General features: G+C 38.7%; 1 protein-coding gene across 1 annotated transcript in view; it reads left to right on the top strand.

Moving 5' to 3' along the window:
* PCDH15 (protocadherin related 15) overlaps window positions 1-27,854 on the top strand; it is a 532,120-nt gene that overhangs the window by 457,507 nt on the left and 46,759 nt on the right. The window contains exons 27-29 of the mRNA XM_032231542.1: window positions 13,634-13,849; window positions 18,990-19,078; window positions 22,287-22,463. Of these exons, the coding sequence (XP_032087433.1) occupies window positions 13,634-13,849; window positions 18,990-19,078; window positions 22,287-22,463 (482 nt within the window). The remainder of the gene's footprint in view (window positions 1-13,633; window positions 13,850-18,989; window positions 19,079-22,286; window positions 22,464-27,854) is intronic.

Raw genomic sequence — 27,854 nt, forward strand, 5'->3', positions numbered from 1 at the left:
TACATACATACATACATACATATATATATATATATATATATATATATATATATATATATATGGAACAGAGGTGGCATTCAGCAGGTTCTGATGAGTTCTGGATAATAGGTAGTGGAAATTTTGAGTAGTTTGGAGAACCGATAAATACCACCTCTCATTGGCCACGCTCCCATCTATTCTCTGCATCCTGAATTCCAGCTGATCAGGAGGAAATGGAGATTTTATAGTACCCTTCCCCTGCCACGCCCACCAAGCCATGCTCACCAAGTCATGCCATACCCACCAAGCCCACCGAATCGGTAGTAAAAAAAATTGAATCCCACCACTGATTATGAAAGAAGCAAAGTCTAAAGCTGACTGAGCTTTGAATGTTTACTTATAAAAGCCACGGTGGTGCAGTGGTTAGAATGCAATATTGCAGGCTAATTCATTGCTCATTGCCAGCAGTTTATTTCTGACTCAGGATTGACTCAGCCTTTCATCCTTCTGAGGTCAATAAAATGAGGATCTAGATTGTTGGGGGCAAAATGCTGACTCTGTAAACCACTTAGAGAGGACTGTAAAACACTATGAAGTGTTATATAAGTCTAAGGGCTATTGGTATAATTGATATAACAACACATAACAACAACAACAACAACAACAACAACGTCCTAGGCCCCTGGGTGGGGCCCGACTAGTAATCAATGCCAAATCTGGCGAAACAACTGGCCACTGTGATACAATTCTGTTGTTGCGAACAACAACAACCCACTTGATCAGTGGGTGCAGCAAAATTTCACAAACTGACTACCTACAACGCCATGACCGCATTGCTAAGATCATTCACTGGAAATTGTGCCAAAAGTTTGGATTTGAGTACAGCAAAAACCACTGGGAACATCAGGCTCAGAAGGTTTTAGAGAATGAGAAAATCAAGATCTTGTGGGACTTCAGAATTCAGACTGACAGGCACTTGGCCCACAACACACCTGATATAACAATAGTTGAAAAGAAAGAAGTATGGTTCATTGACATTGCAATACCTGGAGATGCACGAATTGAAGATAAACAGCAAGAAAAAAATCACAAAGTACCGGGACTTGCAAATTGAAGTTGAGCGACTGTGGAAAAAGAAATCGTGTATTGTCCCGATTGTAATTGGAGCCATTGGAGCAATACCTAAAGAGCTACCTCGCTATTTGGAAATTTTAAATTTATCAGACTTAGATTCTACAAAAAACGACTCTACTTGGAACAGCTTATATCCTCCGACGTTACCTTAACAGTTCCTAGGTCCTTGGTTAGGGCTCGAGCTGTTGAGCTACCAACCAGTCCCAAAGGCTGTGAACCTCACCAAAAATTAACCACATAATAATAATAATAATTGTACCATCCTTAGACATACTGAAAACAAGCTGCAACATGGGTCCTGCATTTCTGAAAGCTCAAATATTAGCAATTTCATATCCATTTGTGCAAATTATGAAGATTGCTTTCACTGAAGATTGCTTGTGACAAACTGTAAAGGATTTGTGAATTTGAAATGAGTTTCAAATGCAGGGTAATACTCCTTTCTAGTGTTGGACTGCAAACCGATCCTGTTTGAACAGAGTGTTCAATCTTTCCTGCTCAAGATTTCCACTACTGTGGTAATGGTCTGGCCTAGTAACCATGTTTTTTTGGCAAAGGAGCATGCCAATTACATTCCTGATAGAATGCTCATTATTTATCAACCTGTGTTTAAAAGTTATTCTCCATTAATGTACCACTCTGACTTCTGCTCCACCGATGTATTCCAAATGTATTATATGTATTATATCTTCGGCTTCTGACATACATTTCATTTTCTGTGCACGTGCCTGAGTTGATTCTTTTGTCTGTAAATATGTTTTATTTTCATTTTCATTTCATACAGTCACATATATACTGTGCATAACCGGGGCCATATAACATTGAGCAATAAACACAGCCATCCTTGTCAACAATACTCCCCAAAATACAAACCCGATATACCACTTCAACCCTCCATACACCCTTTCTTCACCCCCCCTCCAACTTTCCTTTCTCCCCTACAACATTCCCCTTTCATTCCATCTCCCTGTTTAGGTGTTTCACAATCTTATTACTATCATCTTTTTTTCTGAAAGCGTATCATCAAAACATTTACATAAATCAGAATGAAGGTCCTTGATAATTCCTACCTGAATCTTTCTGGACTATTTCCTCCAAAAGATGGGTAAGACAAGACCTCTGTATTCTAGCCCCATTTCTTTCTAACTGGCATCCAATACAACCATGAGGTCTCTCTCATCTTCTAATCATCACTCTCCAACGTTAGCAGATGGTACAATTTGTGCCTTGCTATGTGCAGACACTATAGTAATTTTATCAGTCTCCCAGGTGGGAATGAACAGGACTTTGAGGTGTTGGCTTCCTTTATCTAAAAGAACAACTTATAGCAAAAAAAAAGACCCAAAACCCTAAGGCTCTAGTGTTTGCACAATAGAACAAATGGAAAATTAATGGGACCCCAGCAGAGCAGGGTACATACTTATAAATATCTTGAGGTGCAGTTCCAGATTTTCTTATCTTGGAGCTCACATTCTCTTATCAGGAAAGTGTGGCCCAAGGTAGCTCCACAGCTGCCTTAAGATTCTTCTATTCAAAGAGGGAACATTTTATTCCCACAGCTTGCAAGGTTTTTCTTGCTAAGGTAATCTCTCCGCTCCTTTATGGCATTCCAATTTGCATTTTTACAAAGTTTAATATCTTGGGAGCCCTGTACTCCAAAAGTATAAGAGCTGTACTTGCAGTTCCAAGATGCATCAAGAATGCTGTTTTATTGTTAAAGACAACTTTTGGCTTGTGTGTGTCTAAGCATGATTCTCTCTCCTAAATTTCTAGTAGCATCACACACGTGTTGGGGGCACAGAGGTGCTTCCAGGTAGAAAGGATAAGCCGGTGGCATCACTGTTGCTCAGGGGACGCCCCATTGGGGCTACTTTCATGTCCCCAGCAGGAGCTGGAGCGAAGGACAGGATTCACCCTGCCCCATGGCAACACTCAGGTCTCAAACACAGGCTTGCTGCTTATCAAGTCAGTGTCCTAACCATGCTCTTCAATTTCTGGTTGAAATTTTCTCCATTAGGTCTGGTTTTACAAATAGTAAAGCAATTATAGCAAACTTTATAGCAAACTTTGATTTTTAGGAGTCTCTTTGGAAAGCCTCTTTGTATCAGGGCTGGAAAATGCGAAGAGTTATCCTAAAACAACATATATGAGATGGATTTTCAAACCAGTTTAAAACTAGTATTCAGCTTTATGGTTTATGGATTCTATTTATTTGTCAACTTTATATAGCTTCTTCTCAAATGGGCATGGGCCATCATTTTATCTCTCATTAAGCTCTAATTCTGAAATTCTGTCTGGCTTTCATTATAGCTAGGTTGATGACTATCATCTGCACTCCTGTGGGGGTGGTATAGAAGAATCCCTTTTCAGCAGTGCTTCTGCTCATGTGGAGATCGCTCTGTGGAATCTCCAAGCCATTAGCTTCTTTCGTGGTCTCTCTATACAGAATTCCAGAAGTTAATGGATATTTATCCGTTAAATCCTGATAGAGAATCCAAGGTTCATCTGTCACTGAGTCTAATTGACCAAATAACTGATTTTATTTTTCCAGATTGTCTGATTTGGTGCTTCTGTTTGTTATATCTGCCCCATCTTTAGTTGAAGTTTAGCACAATTTTTGGTGATTGCCACTGCTATCTGTACTATAGTTACAATTATCATTTTATTGCATCTCTTGTCTTTTTTCAAGAGTTATTATTAATAAAAACAGGTTTATATATTTTATTATCCTTTCTAGCCTGAAAGTCATAATAAAATTTTGGTTTGGTTTGGTTTGGTTTGGTTTGGTTTGATAGATAATTCCTGGGTTTGAGTACAAGTTTAACTTTCCTTGTTTAAAGCACTCTATTAGAGGCGTTTTCTATATGTTGCAATACTTAAAAAGTTTCCTTTTTGAGAGATTAACAATTGAGATTAACAATTTGTGTTCCCTACTGGTACAAGTGTGACGTCATAATTCTTTTTGGGAATATGTCTTAGCTGTTGATCTGAGCTGTTAATGTAGAATGGTCTTTTCTATACCAGGGCTGATTATAAAGACCCATTTACATTCTACAGCTTTTCTTCATGCAGATCATTCTGTGGACATGTGATTTTTCTATTGAAAATTAATTTCGTACCTTAGAATATAACTTCAGAATAGAGCCAAGAGAAGTCGCTTGTCTTCTTTGCTTTCACAATGAATCTCTCTCTCCCCTCCCTCTCTCTCTCTTCCCTCCCTCTCTCTCTCTCCCCCTCCCTCCCTATCTCTCTCTATATATACACCCACAGTATGTATGTATATGTATTTATGTATACGCACACCAGGGGTGGGTTTCAAAAATTGTTCGAACCTACTCTGTGGGTGTGGCCTCCTTTGTGGGAGTGGCTTGCTACACATGTGGCTGGATGGGAGTGGCTTGCTAATGCCGCCGCTACCGCCGCTCCCCTCCGACCTTCCCGAGTCCCGCCATTGGGGCTTTGTTGCTTACCTGAGGGGGAAGCAGCAAGTGAAGGCCGAAGGGAATTTTCAAATGGAGGTCAAGCGCGAAAAAAGCTTCGCTTCGCCTCCAGCCCGCTCACTGATTGGCTGGACTCCAGCCAATCAGTGAGCGGCAGGCAGGGCTTAGTGCGGACGGGCGGGGGAGCAAGGGAGCGAGCTGCGGATGGGCGGGGAATTAGCAAGTGAGCTGCGATGCACCGGCAAAAGGGCGCTTTGCAGCAACAGGGGCCAGGACCGGTACCGGCGTTCCCGGAAGTTAATTACTTCCGGGTTCACCGACAAACCGGTTCATGCAAACCGGTGCGAACTGGGAGGAACCCACCCCTGACGCACACATACACACTCTATGTATGTACTGTATGTATGTATATGTATAGATCTCCAAAATTCCAGCACTATTATTCTGTGCTCAACGTTCTATATTCAGAAATATCAATAAATGTCAGGAGACAGCTGTTTTCCTCTGGAGTTTTGTTCTTCGTGGATACCATTGTGAAATCATCTCTAAGAGCTCCGAATGACTCTTTCCTTTCACTGAAGAAAAAGGGCTAGATTTCATTTGCCTTTAGACAGTACAAACACCTATATTTCCCTTTGAAAGCTCTGCTTTTAAGCCTCTGATTAAATACCCATTTTCACTTAGGTTGAGATATTTGAAACACCATGAGTGACCTAATCCCCTGTGCTATACATTCAAGCATACTTTACATGCACATTGTTTCACATTTTAGATGTTTTTCATTTACATACAGTAATCTCTTTCAAACAGGCCACTCTCCCTGACAGTCTCTCTCATCAGCAATTCAAATCCTTCCCTGGCAAATTGTATAATGTGTGTATATTACAAAATGCATAATGTTATCGTGGTCTCTTTTCACTGGTAGTTTTCACTGATATCAAATGAGTATATCTAAACTGGAATAGGCAAAAGCATCAATCCTCTCTGTTTTTTTTTTAATGATGTGGTTTTTCTGTTTGTTTCTTTCTGCTTAACAGTGCAGTCTTGCCTTCAGCAAAAGCTCATTTTCCATCTGATAGGTAAATGGGGAGCCTTGTAGTTAATGTCCAATTTAGTAAATCTCTAACTTTCTTTAATTAAATTACAGGTTATAACAGAGTCAACCCATGTATGTTAAAATGCTTTTTAGAGCTAGTTTAAGAAACTTCTCTGTTTCTTAACAGTTAAGAAACTCTGTTCCCTAGTTTCTTCCTATCATTTTACTGTCTTTGAATGTATTGTGCCTTAATGAGTCACCCTCTCTGAAACATGGCTTGACTTATTTCACATCAGAAAATAATTACTCTGGGGCATTTAATCTGTGTATGGGTATATTTCCTGCAGAAGTAGCATCTTCTATTTCTAGCCTTAATTTTAAATACGGTTTTCTCTTCTTTGCTAATTTCTTCCAGCACCTTTGAGTATATTTAAATCAGAATACTATAAATTGAAAGCTTGAAGCTTCCCTGATTCTTAGAGCATTCATAAAAGTTTCAAAACATCCAGAGTCTGCTTAATATTCCATAAGTCAGCTAAAATTTATTAAGAAAATTACATGCTTGGCTAAAAAGCCTGCACTGCTGATCTTACAGTTCTTATGGATGAGGGTGAGGAAGGAAGGAAGGAAGGAAGAAAGGAAGGAAGGAAAGAAGGAAGGGGAAGGAAGGAAGGAAGGAAGGAAGGAAGGAAGGAAGGAAGGAAGGAAGGGTGGAAAGAACTATCCATCAGTTCCAAGTGGGGAGAAAGAACTGGAAACATGGAGGCTGATTGAAAAAATGATTTATTGATGGACAGGACCAAATGGGCTTGAAGTCCTGGTGCAGCTGAACACATGGAGTGGAGACTGGATGTTATTTAAACCCTCTCTTGGGCTTTGAACTTGAGCTTCCTATTCCTGTGGCAAGGGCATGTATTCTGTTGGCTGTCAGACTCCCAGGAGGCTATGCAGGGGTCACAGCTGAGGTTGCCTGAATTAAGGTTGGTTGAACCTTGGGTTGATGCAATGAAGGGACTTGTTTATGCCCTGTGGTGAGCTCTGCTGATAGCAATAGCAATAGCAGTTAGACTTATATACCGCTTCATAGGGCTTTCAGCCCTCTCTAAGCGGTTTACAGAGTCAGCATATTGCCCCCAACAACAATCCGGGTCCTCATTTTACCCACCTCGGAAGGATGGAAGGCTGAGTCAACCCTGAGCCGGTGAGATTTGAACAGCCGAACTGCACAACTGCAGTCAGCTGAAGTAGCCTGCAGTGCTGCATTTAACCACTGCGCCACCTTGGCTCTTATAGATAAATCCTATTATGTCCTGGAGGCTCATATCTTAATCCCATCACCCTGGAGCAGAGTTCTTTTGTTCTGTATATATCTGGCCCAGTCCTCAATGGGCACCAAATATCTGCTGGTGGGGGGGAAGCTGTGTTTCTGTTTCCTTTAAGTTTTTATTTCTCTTTTAAGTGAAATATTGTGTTTTTACTATTTCCTAAAATATTTCATTCTTCTAGGACGGGTGGGTACTAACTTTCTTAGGAAGGAAGGAAGGAACGAAGGAAGGAAGGAAGGAAGGAAGGGTTCCATTCAGACGGAAAAGAGTAAGAAGAAAAAAAGAAATTTTCTTGCTATTTCTACTTGTTGAAATCAATAGGAGAACAAGTACAAAGGCTCAGCTTTGCTGCGAATCTACACCTCCAGCACTAAACTGCCTGTAATGATTCATTTGATGATACAAATTCAGACACTTACTTTCAATATAAAATGTTTATAAAATACATTATATTATATTACATTCAGTTTCAATATAAAATGAGAATATCACTATTTTATAGTGTTTGGCATTGAATTAATCACGTTGATGGACTAAAAAATATCAATCAAGTTATATACAGATATCTGTCCATGGCAGCTATTACCCCCAGAAAATGGAAAAGTAACAGACTGATAATTCTGTTAAAACAAGGATATATATACACTGTGAGATTCAACGTAGTAAAGACATGAGTGGCGAAGAACTCTTAAAAAGAAATTCAGATTTTTGTGCGCTCCATACATTAATCAAGTTGGAAGGGGCCATTACATTATGAAGTCTAATCCTACTCAGTGAAAGAAATTAAATAAAATTATCTCTGACAGATGGCTCGGTTATTATTTTGGGGGGACTGAATTGAGACTGAAGACTGGGAGAAAAGCTTCACCAAAATGTTTTAAAAGGAAAAAGGACGAAGGAGGATATAATTAAAAAAAAATCATATTTCAAGCTGGATTACAGTGATTTTGCCAGAAATCTGTCTCTATGAAACTTCTTATGTCCCAAAGGTGCTTTTTCAAGAGGCAACTGAACTTTCTTGTTATTCTTTGAAGATGTTTCACTTTTCATCCAAGAAACTTCTTCAGCTCTGACTGGATGGTGGGCAATGGAAGGATTTATATTCTTTGCAGTCAGTTGATCATTTGCATTCATTTAGAGCAGTGTTTCTCAACCTTGGCAACTTGAAGATGTCCGGACTTCAACTCCCAGAATTCCCCAGCCAGCGAATGCTGGCTGGGGAATTCTGGGAGTTGAAGTCCGGACATCTTCAAGTTGCTAAGGTTGAGAAACACTGATTTAGAGAGTCATTGAAGCCACTCTGAGGTTTATCTGTGTCATCAGGGTCAACTGAGTGGTGCAAATGGGTATGGAGCCTTCTGGGAATTGCTCAAAGGACTATGTTGTCGACTGGAGATAGATGATATCATATCCCTCCACCTCTGTTAAGGGAGGGCTGTTCAGTTTTGACATAGATGGCTTCATTGAGCCCTCTTTCAAACCAGCAGTCCTCTTTGTCCAAAATGCGGCTAACAGTTCCAGCTGTCTGAAATGAATACAAATCCTTCCGTTCCCCAACATCCAGTCAAAGGAGCTTCTTGAATGAGAAGAAAAACCAGAAAGTCCAGTTGCCTCTTGAAAAAGCACCTTTGGGACAACAATGAGCTGGATGATTGAGAGTCTCCATAGACATTATAAACCTTATGATATTTCAATAGCAGGAAAATGTTCAAGGATGTCACATTGGAAATACTTTACACAATTCCTTCACTTCTAGGCCCCCTAATTGTTATTGCATGTCCCATTCCTCTGCGTTTTTCTTGAACTCAGGAAAATATTCCTCAGGAAAACTTGCTGGAAAATGGGATCTATAACCTGGCATTGCCCAGTTATTTATTTATCATAATCTTGTCTAATACAGGATTATTTCTAATGTTGGATTTTCCCCCTTACCAGAGGGAGTCCCCTTGTGGAGTATTGTGAAGCAGTTACCATGGCAAATCCACTGTGCTGTACAATAGAAGTCATTTTACGGCAGTACGGTAGAAGCCATTTGAAGGCACAACAATAGCAATAGCAATAGCAATAGCAGTAGACTTATATACTGCTTCATAGGCCTTTCAGGCCTCTCTAAGCGGTTTACAGAGAGTCAGCATATTGCCCCCAACAATCTGGGTCCTCATTTTACCCACCTCGGAAGGATGGAAGGCTGAGTCAACCCTGAGCCGGTGAGATTTGAACCGCTGACCTGCTGATCTAGCAGTAGCCTGCAGTGCTGCATTTAACCACTGCGCCACCTTGGCTACAACAGGCTGTATCTTAACGGAACCCTCACACAGAGTGGTGTGAGGGGTGTCTTACCCCCCACAGTATTTGTTTCCAGAGGGTAAGTCATCTATGTACCAAGAAGAAAGACAAAGAGGGAGGAGGAGGAGGAGGAGGAGGAGGAGGAGGAGGAGGAGGAGGAGGAGGAGAAGAAGAGGAGGAGGAGGAGGAGGAGGAGGAGGAGGAGGAGGAGGAGGAGGAGCAACTACAACAACAACAGAAACAACAGACTTAACTATTCTTTGTCCTTAAAAAAAAGAAGCCTGCATCAAATCAGCTGCTGAAATTTGTGGAAGCGGAGAGAAGATTGTACTACAAATACTTTTGGGCATTCTAATCTACTCTTATCAGGTCATTCTTATTTTTTTAAAATCTGATACATTAAATGGGAATCATAAATCGAATGATCTTTTTCTACTAAACTTTAGCAGCACTAAAACAGATGGCAAATTCAGATGTTTCCAGTCACAGTTCCCAGCAAAATATAATAGCTTTTTAAAACACAAGCACTTTTCTCCCTGCAGGAATTGACAGCCTGATGTATATTTTTAGTCTTAAAAGCTACACCTGCTAACTCAGGGTGGCATCATGTCTTAAGCTCCTGAATTGTTCCTGCATTTTGCTATTCTTTCTTCTTTTCAAACTTTTTAACACCACGAAACAATGTCATTTTATTGTCACTACCTCCATAACTAGCCGTAGCTTTGCATTGTTCTAATGAAAGCTATCTTGTACTATAAATGCCCAAGGAGGTTTTTTGATTTGTTTTGAGTCTAAACTAATGCATATTTTGCGCATACAATAAGTGCTCAGTTCTATAGCATCCTCGGGCAGGAAAACAAGCAGATCATTCTAAATTGCCATTCTGATAAATGATTATGACATTTTTCTATAGTTTTTTTAAAAAAATAAAAGACATGACAGTGAGCAAGAAATTACAGGGATTTTTCATCTGTCTTTTTCAGGCTTTGGAAGCCTTTTGAAAAAGGGGTCAAGTTTACAAGCAAACATCAAGTTTACAATCAAACACTTTAACCTATTGCTTTTGTCTGCATGCCTTTTTTTGTAATATTTAAAGAGCTACTTAACTCTTAACTCTTAAGTAACTCTTAAGCAGTGGTGGGATTCAAATTTCTTTACTACGGGTTCTGTGGCTTGGTGGGTGTGGCATAAGAAGGATACTATTATTATTTATTATTATTATTTATTTGTCTTGTATGCCGCCCACTCCCGGAGGACTCCGGGCGGCTCACAAAAGACAAGGGAAAGGGGGGAACGAGACAAAGACAACATATTAAAAACAAAACCAACATTCACAATTTCCGTGGAGGTAGATGCTTCTCAGCTCCCCCCAGCCTGCTGGAACAGCCAGGACTTGATGGCTTTGCGGAAGGCCGGGAGGGTAGTAAGGGTCCGGATCTCAACAGGGAGCTCGTTCCAGAGGGCCGGAGCTGCAACAGAGAAGGCTCTGCCCCGGGGAGTCGCCAGCCGACATTGGCTGGCAGATGGAATCCGGAGGAGACCCAACCTGTGCGATCTAATTGGTCTGAGAGAGGTAATCGGCAGGAGGCGGTCTACTGTAAAATCTTCATTCCCATCCCACTCCAGGGGAAGGATACTGCAAAATCCCCATTTTCTCCCAGTCAGCTGGGACTCCATATTTCTGCTACTGGTTCTCCAGAACTGGTCAGAACCTGCTGAATACCATCTATGTGTATACAGATGTTTATATAATAAAAATTTTGAACAGATTATCCTCAACTGCTGGCTGAGCTATGGTTTTCCTTCTCTGTGATTCAATCTCAGCATAATCTGTGGGTAATTTTATTCATCACATTTCTAATTCTGGGCTAATAGCAATAGCAATAGCAATAGCAGTTAGACTTATATACCGCTTCATAGGGCTTTCAACCCTCTCTAAGCAGTTTACAGAGTCAGCATATCGCCCCCACAGTCTGGGTCCTCATTTCACCCACCTCGGAAGGATGGAAGTCAACCTTGAGCCGGTGAGATTTGAACTGCTGAACTGCAGATAACAGTCAGCTGAAGTGGCCTGCAGTACTGCACCCTAACCACTGCGCCACCTCACAGTGGAGTTAGAAGCCGAGGTGGCACAGTGGTTAAATGCAGGCTACTTCAGCTGACTGCAGTTCTGCAGTTCGGCTGTTCAAATCTCACCGGCTCAAGGTTGACTCAGCCTTCCATCCTTCCAAGGTGGGTAAAATGCGGACCCGGCTTGTTGTCGGGGGCAATATGCTGACTCTGTAAACCGCTTAGAGAGGGCTGAAAGGCCTACAAAGCGGTATATAAGTCGAACTGCTATTGCTATTGCTAAGTTACCCAATTGGTTTCTTGTCAACCAGAAACCTCCTCTTTCCCATTTATGGTCTACTTGAGGTGTAACGTGAACGTGTTGTGTAGATTGCTTGTCTATTCTTTCATAATTACAAATAGAAGCTTGCTTTCCCAATTTTAAACAAAGCCAAATTATGCATTTGTTAATTCAAAACTTTTACCAGCCATTATTGTTCATGTACAACGGCTTTCTCTTGCTCCTTTTTTATATATGAATCAAAAGCATATAATGAGGATGTGCCAAGAGGCTTCAATCCATGCTTAATTTGGAAAACAAAAATTTCAAACATACTTCAATCTGAGCGTAAACGTGCAGCCAATGATATACAGTTACATCTAATTAATAGATTAAAATTGTGCTTGTTACAAAGCAGATCCATTCCTCCTCATCTGTTCATAGAGAGTTGTCAAAACATCTGCCTATTTATATATGCCACATAAACAAAAGAAAAGATATGCAGCCATTTAGATTAACTGTAGTTCTTTCTCTTCTATCTGACAGGCCTATCAGAACCCTTGAGGCATTATATATACGTATATCTTTCCTTAATGAAGTGGCAAAGCCATCTTTCTCTTTGGGTAAAAAGGCGACTCTTTTTGATGGTTCTTGAACACTTGAAACATTTTTTTTTTAAAAAAAACCTTCAGTTCAGTTCAAAGATCTTTGAATAAATAACAATGGCATATGAATACAGTTGATTAAAAAAAAGCACTGCTACCTACATTAAGATGTTGAAATCTTGATACTTTAATCAAGTGCTAATTAGCGATGGTTCTGTCCGTCTATTTCTGATCTATGTCACCTTTATATGCATTTATGTGCATTCATTAAGCTGTCCCCATTCCTACTTGATTTCTAATTTTTTAGAAATTATGCATCAAATACACAGCCAAATATATGCTCTGCCTTAACAGGGATTTCAACCAGAATCTCTTTCCCCGCTACACAAATACACACACACACATCCACAAACACAAACTGATTTCTTTTGTATTTTGTTGCAAATATAAAGTTGATGGAGTGTTTTCATGTTTTTAAACTGAAAACTTTAATATTTGTGGGGAAAGGGCGGAATGCGAAAAGTAATTTAATTCCATTCTATGCAACAGTTTCAAGGTCAATCTTTATTTTTAGAAAATATTCATTCTTTCAATATTCTTAGTTTCTAGCTTGTGTTTTAAATTTGCCTTTTAATTGAGGGGGCAATGCAGAACTAGTCCATGTTCAAATCCTGATTAAAGTCTCCACGTCAGTCATCAGGCATAGTGATGGTTATATAACTTACAATAATAACCAAGACTGCTTACCTTGTAAAGTATCGGACTCTTTCTGAAAAGGTAAGTGATCACCCAGGCTTGGCAAAATCATGATCTGTGTCTTAAATAAACTATTAAATATTGCTTAACCTTTTCTCTTCACCAGTGGCACTCTAAAACTTAATTTTGGGTGAACTTTTCCATGGATGTCTATCAATATGGAAGAAGTGTTTTTCACCAATAACATATGTGCTTTAGTACTATTTTAGACAATTCTATGAGCTCCTACAGTTCTGTAAGTTCCACTTTTTGAATTCCCCATTTTGGATGATCTAATTCCTTTGTAAATCTTGATAATGCTAAAACATGTACGGCACAACAAATGTTTGTATTCCAGAATTTGTGCTGTCATTGATACGCTGCACAATACCTTTTAGTTTAGTTTATTTAATATGGATACATTATATTTATGAATTAAAATGAATATATTAATGCATCTAAACCAGTGTTTCTCAACCTTGGCAACTTGAAGATGCCCGGACTTCAACTCCCAGAATTCCCCAGCCAGCGAATGCTGGCTGGGGAATTCTGGGAGTTGAAGTCCGGACATCTTCAAGTTGCCAAGGTTGAGAAACACTGATCTAAACAGAGAAAAAAGCCCAGTCTCTTCTAGTACTGAAGATGTTACTTAGTTGGGTAATGAAATGTCTGCAAGGAAGAAACAACAATAACCAAGGTCAGAGAGCACCAAGGACCCCACATAGATTATTCTTCTCATGTTATCTCTCATTGTTACCCATCAGGCTCATGATAAAGACACCGGCAACTATAGTGCCATGCAGTATAGACTCATCATCCCTCCAATCAAAGATGGCAAGGAAGGCTTTGTGATTGAACCGTACACAGGGCTGATCAAGACAGCAATGCTGTTCAAAAACATGCGGCGATCCTATTTCAAGTTTCAGGCCATCGCGACGGACAATTATGGAAAAGGGTTGAGCAACAAATCCGATGTACTTGTAAGTATGATTGAATAGATCCTTTCCGAAGATTATTCTTGTACGTTTTATTTACGATAATTCCCCTGTTTTTGCACACGTTTGTCTTGATAATTTCTTGATCTGATTGCATTGTATTGAGATTCTGTTGTAGTTAGCGTAGGTATTTATTTATTGATTTAAAAAAAAATTATATAGCTGCTTGCTCGCTCAATAGGCAGCTTTACAAGCAATAAAAACAATATAGATAAAAATAAAAAAAACAATCTCCCCTGGCGACAACACACAGTTAAATGAGCATTTGATGGGCTCCATCCCACTCTGGGTTACTAGCAAAACCAAATCTTCAGGTCCTTAGTATCAAAATTGAGGCCAGCTAATCTAATTTCTGAAGGGATGATATTTCAAAGGGAGGGAGCCACCACAGAGAAGGCCCTTCTTTGGGTCCTGCCAGATATACCTCCTTAGAGGATGGGACCTGCAACATTCCTCCTCCCCTCCTCTCTAATGGGTCATGTGGATGTCACTGGCAAGAGACAGTCCCACAGATAACTTGGTCCCAAATCACGAAGGGCTTTAAAGCAGCACCTTGCTAACCAGGTAGCTGCAAATCTTTTGTTGCTGATATGTAGTATGACAAAAACAAATCTTATCTACCACTGGAAGATATTGATATTTATTTGGCTTATAATAAATATATTTATTTACAGTCTCCTAATACTTTTATCTGGAATTGTGTCTGTGTGACTGGTTTTTGTTTTAATTTCCCTTCTTTTGTTCTTCTGCATATACCTTTCACCAATATTTTTTTTTTTTTTTTTTTGCATCTAGAGACTTCATTTATTTAATAAAATAATTTCTTCTTAAAAATCCGTTACGTTTCCTTTGAAATCATGCATATGTGTAATCGTCTCCATTGCGCTTTCAGGACTGGGCAAAGTTAACATTTGGCCTCTTTTTAATTTTTACTAGGATTGGTGGAAGAGAGAAATTGTGGGAATTTTATACCTTTCTCTAAAAGAATGGATGCACTGTATATTGTGGTGTGAGTGTCTGTGAATCAGTGGCGGGTTCCGGATCCTGTTGCAACTGGTAAGCTGCAACAGAGCCCGGTGTCCACCACGTGAATGCGTGCAGCACGCACACAGCATGCGCATGTGTACTTACCGCCCGCGACACTCCAGGTGCTCGGTGGAGCATTGCACATGGGCTGTATGCTCCGTGCGCATGCGCGAAAGCCCCAATCAGCTTAAATACAGGTAAGGCAGGTGGGACCTCTACAGCACCGTACCAGAACGTTACATGGTACTCCCAGCAGGCACCAGTACGCCTGTACCGGGGCGTACCAGTGGTATCCCACCACTGGCGTGAATGTGCATGCACATTTGTACTTGCGGGCTATGTCTAGCCTTATTTACAGTTAGACAAAAATGTTAGAATTTTAAAATATAGTATATTTTGTATCCTATTTGGCAACTGTTCTTAGCAGAGACATCAGTATGGTGGTAATGCATCTGGGAAGCCAGTTATCCCTTGTGATACTTTGCCCACTACAAGGCAATGAAATGGTTTTAACTCCACAGTGACATTTCCTTTACAGCAAAACTGGAATTAGCTCTCCTTAGTACCATGATTGCAAGTATTTGGTAGTTGAGGAAGGGGCAATTTCACGATATGTGTGTGTGTGTGTGTGTGTGTGTGTGTGTGTGTGTGTGTGTGTGTGTGTAAAAGTTTGAAATACAAAGAAAGTAGGGGGGGAAATCCCAAGATAATAGTTACCCTCCCCACACCAAAAAAAAAAAAAAGTCTGCCACATTTGAACTTTTTAAGTTTAAGACTGGAGACGCATCTCTTCTTGGAAAAGTCCCAGGATTTTCCCCTCAAGGTTTTGTGTGAATTTATTTATTTATCTAAAAGACTTATATCATGAAATGCTGATACTTTTCAGAGCCTAGCACAATATCAAATTATGCTGCCAACATCCCGATGATTAAATAGTTTTAAAAGCCATTAAGTAAGCAAGCTACTTATGCAATTCAAGTACTCAAGAAAGTAAAATGAAATTTGACCTTCTTATGAGACTTAGTTTTGTCAAGTGCTCATACATCAGGAAACGTGTTATGATTTGCATGCATATCAACCGCTTGGTTTAATTGTACACTGATGTGTGGTTGGTACGATTATAGAATTTGTATGCTGGCTTGCCAATGGTTTAGCTTAAGTTACTTGACTAATGTGTGGGCTGTATCAATTTCATTCTTTCTCAGCAAACCAATTCCTTCTGTTTCCTACCTAGATAATTATAAAAAAACATGGTCTTACATGGCCAAGGAAATTATGAATATTTTTTTTCTGTTATGTAGCCTTGATTGCATATAGATTATGCTATTCATTCAATAATTTCCTAATGACACTCCATTCTTGCAACCAAGATTATACTGCTTTTGAGGTGAAGGGCAAGTAGAAATACAGATTGATCTGCTCTTTCAATGTTCAAGTGGATAAATTCTCCTTGTGCTTTCCCTCCTTGTGTACTCCATATATAGGTAGTCCTCAATCTATGACCACAATTGAGTTTGAAATTTCTGTTCTAAATGACAGTTATTAAGTGAATTTTCCTCCATTTTATGACCATTCCTGTCACAGTTCTTAAATGTATCACTGCAATTAGTAACATTACACAACAACTATTTAAAAATCACAATTGCCAAAATATCTCAGGGAAACGTATACTTGAGCAAGTTTCGAACAGCTTGATAACAATGGTTAGGTTTGGAAGATTCCATTCTATCACATACAATGAACGTACATATATCTGTGGAGCTGAAGAGATAGAAGATCTGACTCATATATTTGATTGCTGGTTATATAAGGGGGTGAGTGATAAGTACCTTGATCATCATATAAATAGCAGTTAGACTTAGACTTATATACCGCTTCATAGGGCTTTCAGCCCTCTCTAAGTGGTTTACAGCGTCAGCATATCGCCCCCAACAACAATCCGGGTCCTCATTTTACCCACCTCGGAAGGATGGAAGGCTGAGTCAACCCTGAGCCGGTGAGATTTGAACAGCCGAACTGCAGAACTGCAGAACTGCAGTCAGCTGAAGTAGCCTGCAGTGCTGCATTTAACCACTGCGCCATGTCGGCTCATAAAGCGGATGGCCCATTTGGAGGCCAATATTAAAACAACATACCTCATGTGTGGCCAGAATCTGACGACATTCAATGCAGCACAATTTCTGATTAAAATGATCCATCTGAAATCGGCATATGTGGGACTGATTGGGATAGATTGCAGGGGTGATAAAGAAATCTAATTTTATCTCATTGTATTCTATTTTATATATTTATGTATTAAGAGCCGAGGTGGCGCAGTGGTTAGGGTGCAGTACTGCAGGCCACTTCAGCTGACTGTTATCTGCAGTTCAGCGGTTCAAATCTCACCGGCTCAAGGTTGAATCAGCCTTCCATCCTTCCGAGGTGGGTGAAATGAGGACCCAGACTGTGGGGGCAATATGCTGACTCTGTAAACTGCTTAGAGAGGGCTGAAAGCCCTATGAAGCGGTATATAAGTCTAACTGCTAACTGCTAATTATTGTATTATATCCTATAATTATTATATTTTACCGTACCCTCATTTTAAATTGTTTGTTTACAATTTTATTCCTAATATCTGTTTGAACCTGTATGTTGATAGGGCCTATAGCCGGGATGGTGAACTGCACTCCCCCCACCCGCTTATGGCACGTGAGCCAAAAAAGGTTCGCCATCACTGGCCTAGAGGCTAAACAATCAATAAAGATGATCACATGACTCTGGGACACTGAAATGGTCATAAGCATGAGTCAGTTGCCAAGTATCTGAATTTTGATCACGTGATTAAAGAGATGCTGCCAAGGTTGTAAGTCTGAAAAATGGTCATAAGGCACTTTACTCAGTGCCGTTATAACTTTGAATGGTCACTAAACAAATTGTTGTAAGTCAGGGACTACCTGTACAGAAGTCAATTATGACTTGACATTTTCCAGCTGTTTCTTAGGCTATTATAGATAGATTGATAGAGACCAATAGGAAATGGTCCGAGGTGGCGCAGTGGTTAGAGTGCAGTACTGCAGGCCACTTCAGCTGACTGCTAGCTGCAGTTCGGCGGTTCAAATCTCACTGGCTCAAGGTTGACTCAGCCTTCCATCCTTCCGAGGTGGGTGAAATGAGGACCCAGACTGTGGGGGCGATATGCTGACTCTGCAAACCGCTTAGAGAGGGCTGAAAGCCCTATGAAGCGGTATATAAGTCTAACTGCTATTGCTATTTTAAATATAGATAATGTCGCTGAGGATCACTTTGGTGTCACAAAAACTATACCCAGTTATACTCAATTAGTACAGTTTGAAGTATGAATCTCCAGATAAAAAGACACAAAATTTCAGGTAGATTTTGTGCAGGTGAAATACTTGAGAGACCGCCTGCTGCCAATTACCTCCCACAGACCCATTAGATCTCACAGGGTTGGCCTCCTCCGGGTGCCATCTACCAGCCAATGCCACCTGGCTATTACCCGGGGGAGGGCCTTCTCTGTGGCAGCTCCGGCCCTCTGGAATGAACTCCCTGCAGGGATTCGGACCCTCACCTCTCTCCAGGCCTTCTGAAAAGCCGTCAAAACCTGGCTTTGCTGGCAGGCCTGGGGGTGATGAGTTCCCTCCCCTCTCGACATGTATGGTTGTGTGACTGTTGTTTACTTTTATTATTTGTATTTTGTTTTTTTTATGTTCCCCTTTTTCCCCCTTGAATTGTTCGCCCCCCTGAGTCCTCCCGGAGAAGGGCGGCATACAAATAATAAAATACAAAATACAAATACAAATACAAAAGGCAACACAAATGATGGTCTCTTGTATATTATGTACCGGTAATAATAAAATGTGGCTTATTTAAATGAAAGCATATTTTTTTCTTTTTTTAAAAAAAAAGTTGTATTGCAGCCATATTTGTGCTTATTAAATCCCACCAAGGAAATTGTTGTGTTATTTTATTATAATAAGTTTCTCCATTCAAACTCCACACTGCTGGCCATCAAAGGAAATTCTTAAATGAGATACACTTTCTATTTGGAGTATATTACATGTTTTGCAGACGCCACTATATTTTTATTTTTCTGTTTCAGGTCTCAGTAGTCAACCAGCTGGATATGCAAGTCATTGTGTCAAATGTTCCTCCTACTCTTGTAGAACAAAGCAAAGATCAGCTTATAGGGTAATGAATATCTTCATTCCGTAACCATGAAAAAATCACTTGTGATTAAAAATGTACTGACCCAAAAACATACAAAAACCCTGGTGACTTTTGGAATTTACTGATTTATTTAAAAGTGTTGTATTGTATAGCTTCCTAACTTAAAAACATAACCTTGAGCAGATCATAACAACAATGGTACCCAGAAATATAAAACATGAAACCAAAACAGAACATGGTGCCTTAATCAACCCCACAAACAAGATCAGACATCTTCATTCTACCCCAGTTCAAAAGCCATGTCTTGATAGTTTTCTGAAAGATTAAAAGTCTGTGTGGAAAGTGTTCTACAACAGGGCTCCCCAACCTCTGGAGTTGTTTGCAACCGGGCGGTGGAGATGGTGGGCAAGTGCGCACGCAAGCACACGCATCCCCATTTGAATGATCAGCAGGCAAGCATGTGCATGCATGCTCTATTTGTGTGAGTGGTGGCACACATGAATGCTGTATAGTGCAAATGGAACTGCGTGTACCTACTTGCCAACACCTCACCCGGAATCATCCTCCCTCCCCCTACCGCCAGTCCTCAAAGCCGGAAAAGTTGGGGAACTCTATTCTATAGGATAGCCACAGAAAAGGTACACTTCCAAGGTCCCACAAGGTGACAAGATTTCAGTCTGCCTACTCTGCCCAATCTGGTGAGATGCACAGATATTTTCTTGGAGTGGTGTTTCCGTATGCAACTTGGTCCTATGGGGTTCTAAATGTGGGAACAATAACTTGAATTTCACCACGAAGGAAACTGAGAGCTAGTACAGCTTGTGTAACAGTTTGACACCCTTACGAACAACCAATACTGGTGTGTACCACTGTGTTCTAGGTCTATGGATTTGTAGTTCCTGACTGGTCTTCAAGAGCACTCTATGTAAAGCACATTGCAGATATCCAAAGGGGAAGTGAGACTGTAACATCAGTGGTAAATCATACAACCATACTTTTTTAAAAAAAAAATCTAGTCAAACCAAGTGAGTTCCTAAACAGCTCCACTAAACATGGTTCAGGCAATCCTACTAAGCTTTGGTACAAGGGATCTATGCAGTCCCTGGTTGTTTAACTTGGCTCAAGAAACATTATGATTTTATGAGCCAAAACGTGGATCCTTTTCATGTATTCTGTGAATCAATCTCCAAACTCACATGACTGGAATCATCTGTGCTGCATGTCATGTGTGTATTGACTGATCAACCCAGCTTACAGTTTATACAAAAGTATAAATTAACCGAAGTGTTTGCTGAAGGGGCTTCTCTAAGTTTAATTAGCTTGGCACAGCTTTTGTTTGAATTAGTATGCAGAGCTTGGAAGGAATCAAAGAATGCAGCAACTGCAGCAGGAAAATTCAGGCTGGCCGTTGCAAGATAAATCCCACAGTTTCTGTTTTCAAAATGTTTTTTTAAAAAAACTCTACTCTAGTTGCCTTTTTAGTAAAACAAAACAAACAAAAACCTCTCCCTATTAAAAACTATGTTTTCTCCCTATTTCTTATTTTAAAAAAGACATCAATTTAATAAGTACAATTAAAAAAAGACATGGGGACCTCCATCACTACAATTACATTGTTAAAATGTATTATTTGTAACATTAATGAAAGCTTGCTGTCCTCTGCATGACACTACCTTTTAAGGTAAATATACATGGTTTTCAGAAAAGCAATAATAATTACTTCACAGTTATCAAAAAAAAAAGTTTGTGAGATTGAGGATTTTGTTAGATTTCCCTTTTTTAAAGGCTGAATTATAATATAATATGCAATATATACTATATTGTCCTGCTTTAACCATGAAAGACAGCTAGGTGACCTTGGGCCAGTTACACAATCTCACAGAATTGTGGGGAAAATACGAGGAGGAAGATGTGTTGGATATGTTTGCTGTCTTGAATTATTTGTAAAAATAGTAAGTAAATAAAATAAGTAAGTAAGCAAGTAGGTAAATGAATAAATAAACATTAAAAATTATTCATTAATGTTGCCCAACTCACTGTCTAATAAAATAAAAATATTCATATTCAGAACTGAGCAAAGCTATATGGACCATAGCATACATCAAGGATGTCAAAGGTGGAGCGTCATGTTACTGTCACATGACATTTCATGTTTTTCCCATTCGTGGAGCTAGGGTGGGCGTGGCCTGCATGTGATGCATCTCGCTTGTGGGGCACCCCCTGGCATACATTATAACTCTTAAGTGAAGAACTCAGAAAATAGTTTGGGGCTGCTGTTGCTGATACTAAATGGGCCTGCACTGAATTGGTCCTATGGAAGATGGGTAGTCACTGGGACTTTATCTAAAACAGTGTCAATCTAAACCTCCAAGGGTCAATGAGATTATCCAAGACATCAATGTTTTTGTTGTTTATAGTGCTCTAAACAAAAGTAGTACAGATAGTCCTTGACAATTGGGACCAGAAATTCCATTGCTAAGCCAGTTGGTTGTTAAGGAAATCACACCCCATAATGCTACTGATATTTAAATCGCTATTGCTGTGCCCCATAGACTACTTTTAAAGAGTCAAACGCATGAGACAATATTTCTGGAAGTCTATTTTTGTTGATAGAGGAAACTGGCTGGATCTTCAATAATTGTCAGCCGTGTTTTCTAGGTTGCTAACATGCTGCAGCTCTGCACTGGCATTGTTTAAACAATCTGTTAACAACTTTTTCCATTTCTGAAAATACCTGTGGCTTAACTGCCAGTCTTACTTATTCTGTTCTGGTATGCCTGACAATCTGGCACTCCAATTTTTCTCAGAGGCATAAATCTTACGCATGTGAGATGTATGGCCACTTCTGTGTTATATACTTAATGCATTTCACTGTGAGCGTAGTTTGTGGAATTTAATAGCTTCTGTAAAAAAAGATAAAACCTATTCCTTTATCATGCCTACCAGTTCCCTCTGTAAAATATATTTACAATTTCCCTTCAAACCATTTAAAATTCAAGTCCCAATATAATACTAAGAGGTAGAATTAATTACCCCACGCTTGAAACTAGTTTTTCTGGATTCCTTTTCTTCCTTCCTTTTCTTCTTTCCTTCCTTCCTTCCATCCATCCATCTTTCCTGCCTTCCTGACATGCTATTAATCAATTTTCTTTACAATATAAGATTTTTTTTGTCTAACTATAAATAAGTCAAAGAATAGAGCTAATAAATTACCAATTTCCATTATCAGGATTTTGGAACGCTATGTTCAAGACCAGATACCTGGTGCAAAAGTGGTAGTGGAATCCATTGGTGCTCGCAGATATGGTGATGGATATTCAGAAGAAGATTATTCCAAATCTGACCTCATGATCTATGCAATCGATCCTCAGACAAACCGTGCTATAATGAGGAATGAACTTTTCAAGTAAGTGTATTGCAGCAGTGAATATCAGTTGAGGAAATCAACCTTAGTATTGAGGCATTGCCTGAATTTGACTTCAATATTAGCACTTTTTCTTCTTTTACATGCCTGATGTTTAAAGGTGCAAGTAATGCCCTACAGGGCCATATGTAACCATTGAGTGGCACACAACTGCAGCTATTTAAGAGATCACCTTTGGACCTGAAAATAGCATTGTTATGATTTAGTGCTTTGTGTTCTGATGAAAACAGAAACTCTGATAGGGTTAATCCTAGAAAGAATTTTGTAGTCTGTGTTATCTTTTCTGCCTTTAAGCAAACATGCGATCACATATGCTCAATTTCACACAAAAATTATTGTGAAAAGCAGCAGTTGAACACACACACCCTCAATTTATGACACATTTGCGGTAATGCATTTGTGTTGTGTTATTCATAAGGTTCTTCTTCACTGTAGTTTTTATGATTCAAAGATACGGGGCTTTATACCTGCACAGTTCAAAAGTCTCAGAAGTTCAGTTTTTTGGGGGGAAAGTCCTGGTTTACTATAAATCAGATATAAGACTGCAACTCAAGAGTTCAGTGGTCCCAAATTTTCTATCCAGAGATTTAACCAATGAGGTGACTTTCAACAGTTGTTATTTCCATCATTAGAATCTTAATAGGAGAGGCCAAGACAGTAGTGCAGAAGAAGAGGTGCTAACACTGTTGTGGAACAAAGTTTCTGAGCTAGGATTCAAAGGTAGAATTGATGGCATACCCCTTTTTTTCCTTGGATTTGATAATTGCTTATTTTTATAGTGCATTCTGGAACCTGGAAATTAGGACAAACCTGATCCCTCAAGATCAAAGGTTTATTATTATACAACCTCAAAGAGTTAATTATACCAGTGGTCCTTTTGGGTCAAAGACTACCAAAAGTACAGGCATCTCACTAGGAGGCAGGGAGAAAGTGTAGAGGGTGTCGAACTCATGGACCACAGGCTGGCCATGCCCATGCCTGGTTTAGCAAAGGGGAAAAAGTTGTGATACATCACGTGATGACACCGTGACGATGTGAGTTTGACACCCCTGGTGTAGAGTTATTAGATTTCTTGAGATTAGATTTCTTCTGACTCAGAAGCCTGCACAGATGTTGATGTAGTCTCCAGTCTTGAGGCAATTCATTTATATTTTATCTTTGCTGCACTAAGGAGAATACTGTCAGAATGCCTAGTGAGCAGTGTGATAGTTTGCTAGCCGTATGCTTAAGAAACAAATGTTTCTGAACTAACAAATGAACTATGATTTATTGGTGGTATTTTGTTTATTTAGAGTTTCATACCTTATGTGGCTAAATTAATAGTGACATACAAAATATCTTGATGTTGCAAAGAAAATTGGCATATTTTCAGTTGATGGATGGAGAGAGAGAGGTTACAAATAGCTATTGTGTTAACTATATATATATAAAAAGAACTATATATAATATACAAACAGCAAATATATAAACTGACAGTGACAAATGTTTGAATATAGAACTAAAAAAAGAAAACATTTGTGGGTTTTTTTGTTGGTGATAAATATTTGCAACATTGGTTTACTCTTCTTCCATGTCCAATTTTGAAATAAATAAATGGTGGACTGCGTTTAACTACATTTTAAAAATGTAATATAAACTGTCATGTATGTCATCCAGCACAACTTTTACTTAAGATAGGAATAATTTTATATTCTGCATTATACCTGTGCAATATTTTTATGCAGGATGTTTCTGTTCATAAAAATTGCCCAAAGTTATACATAATTCCTCTCATTCCTTTTTTTTCAAATCAGTTTTTTTTTCCCAGCAAAAGAGAAAATTTGTAGCTCACAGTTGGACTGTAGTGTTCTCTAAGCTTGGTTGTTTTCTTGCAGACATTTCATTACCAAACAAGATCATCAGGAGTAGGGTTTGGTCTCATTTATATACTAGTCGCTTGCCCTAATATTTGGTTTCACTTAACATATATAAAACAAGAAATAAAATAAAGGATGAAGGCAGTCTAGTCTTTCATGTTGACGAGGACGTTGGAATTTCTAGCATTCTAAGCCATCTTCTGCTGAAATAACACTAGTAGAAAAATGGCATATTTATGTACAGAAACATTTAAAAATTGTTCCCTTACTATTCCCTAGAAAGCAATATTGTAGTAATATAATATTGAGTAAAATGAGTAAAATTTTGAAATTCAAACCTGTGTGCATTTTATTATGCATTTTAGAGTGGAGGACCTCTAACATCTGGAAAGAAATAATCAAATCTGATTCTAAGAAGTGAAGGAAAAAATAGATAAACAGTTTGATATGATTTTAATGTGTGTGTGGAATGAAATACTTGTGTTACTGTGCTATATTTCAAACCATGACATTATTTAAATAAATAAGAATTCATGGGATAGCCAAAGAGCAAAAATAAGCTACTGAATATAGTTATTTGTTGTAGTTACAATCTGTTTCTCCAGTGTAATAATAATATGAGATAATATCTGTCTTTAGCCTCATTGTCTCAAAAAAGAGTGATGCAAATAAATAAATAAAAGGCTGAGTATAAAAAGGAGAAATAATGTAATGAGGAACTAATTCTTATAACAACGAACCATTATAGCCTTCATTCATTTAACACTACTATAATGGATATTTTTGAGATATGGTATGTTAGAAAATAGGCTGAATTTTCTCCTCTGTACTGGACTAAAATATAGAAAATTAGAGTAGAGTAGAGTAGAGTATTCAAATATTCAATATCCAAATATCAATTTAAATATTCAAATATCAACTTAAATATTCAAATATCAATTTGAATATTCAAATATTTTGAATTACTGAATCTTTATCTAATCTATATTCTTGGTACTAAAGAAGATGAAAATGTAAAAAACAAAGAAAAGTCTTTTTTTTAAAAAAAAAATGCATCTCTACTAATTAACATAGGCTTAGAGGCAACCTAAATACATATTTCTTTAGCTTGCACAACTAGCTTTATTTTTCCTCTTCCAACATTTTAAAAGATATATAACATCAAAAGGCTAGGGAATACTTTCTTGGCCTTGGGACAGAGGTGAAGAAGTGTCAGTTTAGCAAAATGAAGAGAAAGTTTTAGTCTGAAACATTAGCATATTTTAGGCTTGGCAGGGAATCTCCAGTGGTTTGATTCCTATAAACTTAGATGTATTTCCAGATTTCAAAAGTTAACTCCAGCTGGGATTTTCCTTTATTTAATCCTGCAATGAGATGCCTTGAAAGAGTCTCATTCAGCCTTTTGCCTCATCGTACAATTACAGGATAATTTCCAAAGAATAGCATGATATTCTGGAAAAACAAAGAGATTTCTCAGCTGGTTTTTAGGCCATGTCCCTCAGGATGTTCTGCCTCCTAGACTTGTTTTCAAGGAATGGTGTCTTGACAGAAAGGAGAATATGGGAATAATAAAATGTCTCTTGTGATACAACTATTCCTAGACTTTAAACAAATATGAAAATCTTTCTTCAAAATAAGACAAAGCATATGGTGTAAGATATATTTTCTCAGCGTCTATGGAGTCTTTCAGTCAATCTGGTCATGGTTGTCCCAAATGTGTTTTTTCAAAAGGTAACTGGACTCTATTTTTTCTTGAAGACGTTTCCTCATCCAAGAATCTTCTTGAGTTCTCTATATTTTCTCTGATTATTTAAAAACTTCCTCGCACAGTAATTATTAATATCAAAGCCATTTGACAGTGACATTCATTCTCTCTATTACCACATCATATGGGGTTTTTTTTTGGGGGGGGGGGGAATTCACCATGAAGTTTCTCACAAATATATACTGTAGGTAGTCCTTGACTTACGACCAGCCTCTTCATGACCATTTGAAGTTACAATGGAAACCCCGCCCCCCAAAAACTATTTATAAACCACTTTTTATATCAGCCTCCCTCCGGTCACATGCCTGCATTTTGGGCACTTAACAACCAGCCCAATTTTATAGGCCTTTGCAGTACCCCATGGTCATGTGACAATTTATAATGGTTTTGCCAGAAAGTGGCATTTATTTCCAGTTTTCCACAAAAAAGTAGCCGTAATGAACAATGGGGTCACAATTGCTGTTATTTTTACTTAATTGCCACCACAAAAAAAGTTGTTAAGAACCTGCTGAAGTTCACCCCGATAGATAGATAGATAGATGATAGATAGATAGATAGATAGATAGATAGATAGATAGAGCGTATGTATGTGTGTGTGTGTGTGTATATATATATATATGTGTGTGTGTGTGTGTGTGTGTGTGTGTGTTGTATTTGTGCTGATAAATAAATAAAGGGAGACTAGTATAGATCTATTTCAAGCTATTTAGCTCTCATCAGCTAGCCATACCCTTACTGGGATTAGAACCTGTGCTGTACTGCATCTTAGGCAGATGTGTTAACCATTAAGCCACAAAGTTCTTCTCCTTATCAGCTGAGCCAGGGAAATAGGTATGCATTTCAAGTCACAACCCCTGGTATGCCCAAATATGGGAGGAAGTTTACTACTTCCATTCTCTGTCTATTGGCTTGTCACAAGAGACCATCCAGACAGAAACCCAATATTTTTACTGTTGCCTTTGTTACATTTGTGTTGTAATTGTGCTGATAAATAAATAAAGGGAGACTAGTATAGATCTATTTCAAGCTATTTAGCTCTCATCAGCTAGCCATACCCTTACAGGGATTAGAACCTGTGCTGTACTGCATCTTAGGCAGATGTGTTAGCCATTAAGCCACAATGTATATACACACACACACAGTATACACATGCATACACATACACACACAAATAAACACACGTGTGCCTGTGTGTGTTTGTGTGTATGCAGATATTCAGAATATCTGTGTCGAGTGAAATTTATTTGCCAATGTCATGATGTCTTTTTTTCATTCTTGGTACTAGGACAAAGGTACTATCAGAATTTTTTTTAAAAAAAATACTTAAACTATCTATTATCCTTCATGAGTACAAAAAAGAGGGACAGATTCTGAGACATTGTGACTTCCTAAAATAAATTTAAAAGGCCCTCATCTCATTTTGTACTTTATGTCATGTTTCATCTGAATTACAATAAGCACAGATAAGCTATAAAAAAATGTAGAAACACAGATTTGTAGATAAATTGCTGATAAAATTTTAAAAAGAGTGTATTACAACTCCCTGAAGGACATTTCACTTTCTTAATTAGCATAAATGGCATTCAATACATGCAAGCATTATGTAAGAGAAGGTTTTCCTCTTTTCATTACACCTGAATTGTTCAGTTTAATCGGCATTACTTACTTGGACTCATGTAACACAGAGCCTAATTGCAACGGTACACCAGTTTAGCTCTTTTTATTGTATTCATGGTTGCTAACCCGAACAGT

Source organism: Thamnophis elegans, chromosome 15 (assembly GCF_009769535.1).
Source record: "Thamnophis elegans isolate rThaEle1 chromosome 15, rThaEle1.pri, whole genome shotgun sequence".
In the NCBI taxonomy this organism is placed as follows: Eukaryota; Metazoa; Chordata; class Lepidosauria; order Squamata; family Colubridae; genus Thamnophis; species Thamnophis elegans.